The sequence below is a fragment of the Lactuca sativa genome, chromosome 2 (assembly GCF_002870075.4).
Source record: "Lactuca sativa cultivar Salinas chromosome 2, Lsat_Salinas_v11, whole genome shotgun sequence".
In the NCBI taxonomy this organism is placed as follows: domain Eukaryota; kingdom Viridiplantae; phylum Streptophyta; class Magnoliopsida; order Asterales; family Asteraceae; genus Lactuca; species Lactuca sativa.
In genome coordinates, this window is record NC_056624.2 from 114,460,397 (window position 1) to 114,464,687 (window position 4,291).

Below are 4,291 nucleotides of genomic sequence, written 5' to 3' on the forward strand. Positions count from 1 at the left end.
CAATTTTTCATTAATTTTAGGCCCGTGACTAATTAACATAGGAAAAGCCCTTAAGTTGGGAGTACTACATATCTTCTAGCTTCAGCCGCCGGCCCGGCGCCCGCCACATTAGAATTAGAATGTTAACTTTCCATGTACTAATTAACATTTCTATTTTTGGTAATGTGTACCTAGTGAATGGTCAAATGTTATAATTACTCTACAAAAAAAGAAAGTTTATATTTTAATTTAACAATATCTGTAATGAAATAAATATTCCATATGAGCACGTTATACTCAGCGGGTTGTATATATGAATGCATGTGTGTTTGGAACCAAAAACATAGAGATTTAGAGTTTTAAGACAAGAAGATGGAGAACACCACTTTAACTTTAGAAAAAAATACAATCAAGAAAGGTGCATGGAGTAAAGAAGAAGACGACAAGTTACGAGCTTATATCCAAAGATATGGCCACTGGAACTGGACTTTACTTCCGAAGTTTGCTGGTACACTATAAGCTAGCTAGCCACTTCCAAAGTTCTCAAAATACGCAAATATATTTCCATTTTTCAGCACTTAATTAATTACTTATTATTCATTGATTTTTTTTAAGGTTTATCTAGAAGTGGGAAGAGTTGTAGGTTGCGATGGATGAATTATCTTCGCCCAAACATCAAACATGGAAATTTTACAAAAGAAGACGATGAGATCATTATGAGATTGCATAAACAGCTTGGCAACAAGTAAGTTATATAATGCAATACCATTACAAGTTTTTTGAATATTGAATGTTGCTAAATAGAATTGTTGCTTTAATTTGTATTGATCCATATATAGATGGACTGCTATAGCTGCTCAGTTGCCAGGAAGGAGTGATAACGAAATAAAAAACCGTTGGAACTCGCATTTGAAAAAACGAGTTGAAGATGATCAAACTCACGAGGTGTTAGAAAACATTAATCACGATGAAACCATGAAGCCTAATGAAGCACCTCCAGGTGCTTCTAGCACTTGTAGTAGCTCAAATTATCATATTCCAAGTGATGTTACGCTACAAACTTATGATTATGAACTGAGTGGAGACTTTTGGTCCGATCCATTTTTACTGGACATTATGTCGCCAGTTGATCAGAACACAACGCCCTCGGATTTATACCACAATTTTGGCTTTCATTCTTCTTGGGATGATATGACTATGAGTGAGGACTTATCATGGTCAGCATTGGGTTCATATTCTGAATACAACAATTACTGATAAATTGGTTTCGTAGTCAACATGTCCAATAAATTATGTCAGTATAATACAATAAAGGACTTGTTTAGATTTATGTATATCGTTAATATAATTATCTTAATACGATTTAAAAAGTATATACGATCCATAAAATACGAGACATGTCCCCGGCTCTCTCCTAGCATATAATGATTAGGTTACATACTTGCATGTGAAGACTTTGTTAAATTTAATCTGTGGATATTTTTAAAATTTTATGTTGTACTCTACGGTGTCATTCTACTATGCGGCAACACTTGTCTCATGGAACTCAAGTGTATATTTTGTTGAAAAAAACTAGGTCATTTAGAACTAAGAATAGTTGACCTGGCTTGGAATTTTGTTTTATATTATATTTGAAAAAAAATGATATTTTATAGGCACAAACTGTAACTAGTGTAGGTGTCCATGCTTTGCATAGGTCAGAATGTTTTTTGTTTAAATACAAGAAAAACATGTGTGCTTCCAATTTTTTCCAATAACCATATTGTACTTTGAAAATATATACAATTTGGAACGGACAGATATATAGTTCTTGATTCCATTTACTCCAGCATTCCGATTTGCATCAGCTACTGCAGATGCATTCATTTGAATTCCAGCCCTCTAAAAGAGTTACAAACCAAAAAAAAAAAAAAAACTATAAGCCTGTGGAATCACACAAAAAGCCAAACCAATAATTCATGTATATTTAGGTAAGATCATAAAAATAAAATTTATGTTCTATAAACTAAATGTGTGATTAATCAACAAACGAATAAAATGGAGAGTAAATGAAAGTTTTTAAACCTAGTCTCTAGGAAAATGATTGTATAAACCAATCAAACCTATTTAATAAATCATATCAAGATATAAAGGCAGGTATAGGTAATTAAACAGGTGATTTCATATACAAATGAGTATTTGAAAATCCAATTCATGGTTCTCGTAATGAACTCAAACATTAGCAAAAACTTATATGTGAGCGGTGGTGGAAGAAAGAAAGAAAGAAGGAAAGAGGGTGACCTAGCATCGAGAAAGCGGTAGAATGATTAAACTAAATCTGGTGTACAACTAACCTATAATACCAACATACTTACAATTTGTTACTAATAATGGCAACCTACTCACACTTCCTTATTAGAACCTACAATATTATAAAAAAAACATGTTGCTATTTTTTGTTAAAGAAGTATGTTGCTATCATTGAGAACAATAGAGGTGTGTATCTTCAATGTGGGGTTAGAAGGGCATTTTCCCCACTAAATAAGCTTCTTTGTCTTGCCTTTGGCCTGATCACCAAAGACGACAGCTAGATTTAAAAATGTAAAACAATATCTTCATGTCAATATACTTTAACTGAAGCATTTGCAAACCAACAATATACAATCATGCTACATACAAACCTTACCTAATTCCTTTGAGCTTTGGTTTTTTGTCTCGTATATATGAAAGTACAATGCTATATCTAAATGTATTTTTCAAACAAAAGAAACTCCATATATTAAATTTTGATACCTTCAACTTTTAGATTAAAATTAAACTATCACCCACTATAAATTCTATAAGATCTTTGACTTTATAAATGGATGCATTTTGTTAGATCATGTGTTAGCAGCAGATAAAATACCGAAAAGGACATCTGCCCAAATTTCCAGTTGGTCACATGTTAATATCTACCGTAAATTCATCAAAATAATGAGATAGATGAGAAAGATATCCATATGAAGGTTCGTGCATAAATTAGCAATGTACTTTCATTTATTTGGTTATTATATTATCTTATTTTCATTTGTTCATTTCACGACATTGTATTTTTAAAAATCTAACAATTTTACCCTCCTAAGGATTTCAAAATGAAATAAATCATCATAGGTTTGTTTAAAGCACCTTTGGTCAGATCATTGATTTAAATATGGAACTATAAAGGATAGATATTGATTATTGAGTAAAGTACGTTGCCATTTTGTGCAAATTAGCCTAGTAAAAATGATACTAAGCTTAAAAATGGATTTCCGGAAAGTCGAATCCAGGTAATCAGATTTTTATAAGCTTTAAACAATAATTTATTAAAACAATAATTAAACAGTAAATAGGTAAGATTAGCCATACTCAGGGACTAAAAAGTAGTCAAAACATGTTATGATTTTATATTCTATTTTTATATAATTAAAAAAAATATTCGACTATAAAAACATGTTATAATTTCAAAAAAATAAATAAACATGTTATAATTTTTAAAAGATATATTTGAAATAAGTCAACTATCTTTCTATGATAAGAATTTGAACATTAAGGGGTTGTTTGATAGTTGTTGAATCAGTCAGATCTGACTGAGTTAGAGGTCTGACTGGGTCTGAAGTCTGACTTACATCTAACAAAAACCATGTTGTTTGATTATGTGTTTGACTGACTGTTCTAAATGATTACAATGACCATTTTACCCTTATTTTATAGTTCGTTCCGAATACAATATATTTGTTTGATAAAATATATGAATAAAGTTATTGAATAGTTATAAAAAATAGAAAATGTCATAAAATATCCAAATTAAACATAAATCATTTTAAATTGAAAAAATAAAATAAAAACAACAACTTCACTATAATGTTGTTCAAAATACAAATTAATCATAACTCATTGTAATCCTTGGTTGTATCTATGTACCTACATTTTACCTACATGTCAACAAGATCATACATCTAAGTTGGGAATGACTGTTTCTGTGATGCACAAATAAACAAAAGTATGATTATTGCATTCTTAATTTGTAACACTCCAATCCCAAAGTTACAAACTATGCTAGTAACTTCTCGATCAACTCAAAACAAATTCCCGTTTTCTATCATGTCAGACATGTTATTACATAATCCCTTTTTAGGCTCGAGTTCTTGATATTAAGGCAAACAAAACATAGGTAAAAAGAACCCCATTTGGGAACTAAATTGTCATTTTAGCCGGACCTTTACTCTATAATACCCTTCATGCCGACGATGAGCTTGGTCTTCAAACAAAACCAGCTAAACAGGGACAAAAGCTATGATAACAACTTTAATTT

The 4,291-nt window shown here is 30.8% G+C and overlaps 1 protein-coding gene across 1 annotated transcript; it reads left to right on the plus strand.

The window, feature by feature from the left end:
• Positions 1 to 351: 351 nt before the first annotated feature.
• On the plus strand, positions 352 to 1,236 carry LOC111893895 (transcription repressor MYB4). Its single transcript, XM_023889983.1, has 3 exons — positions 352 to 487; positions 595 to 724; positions 819 to 1,236. Exons 1-3 carry the CDS (start codon positions 352 to 354, stop codon positions 1,234 to 1,236), a joined length of 684 nt encoding a protein of 227 aa, XP_023745751.1.
• Positions 1,237 to 4,291: the final 3,055 nt, after the last annotated feature.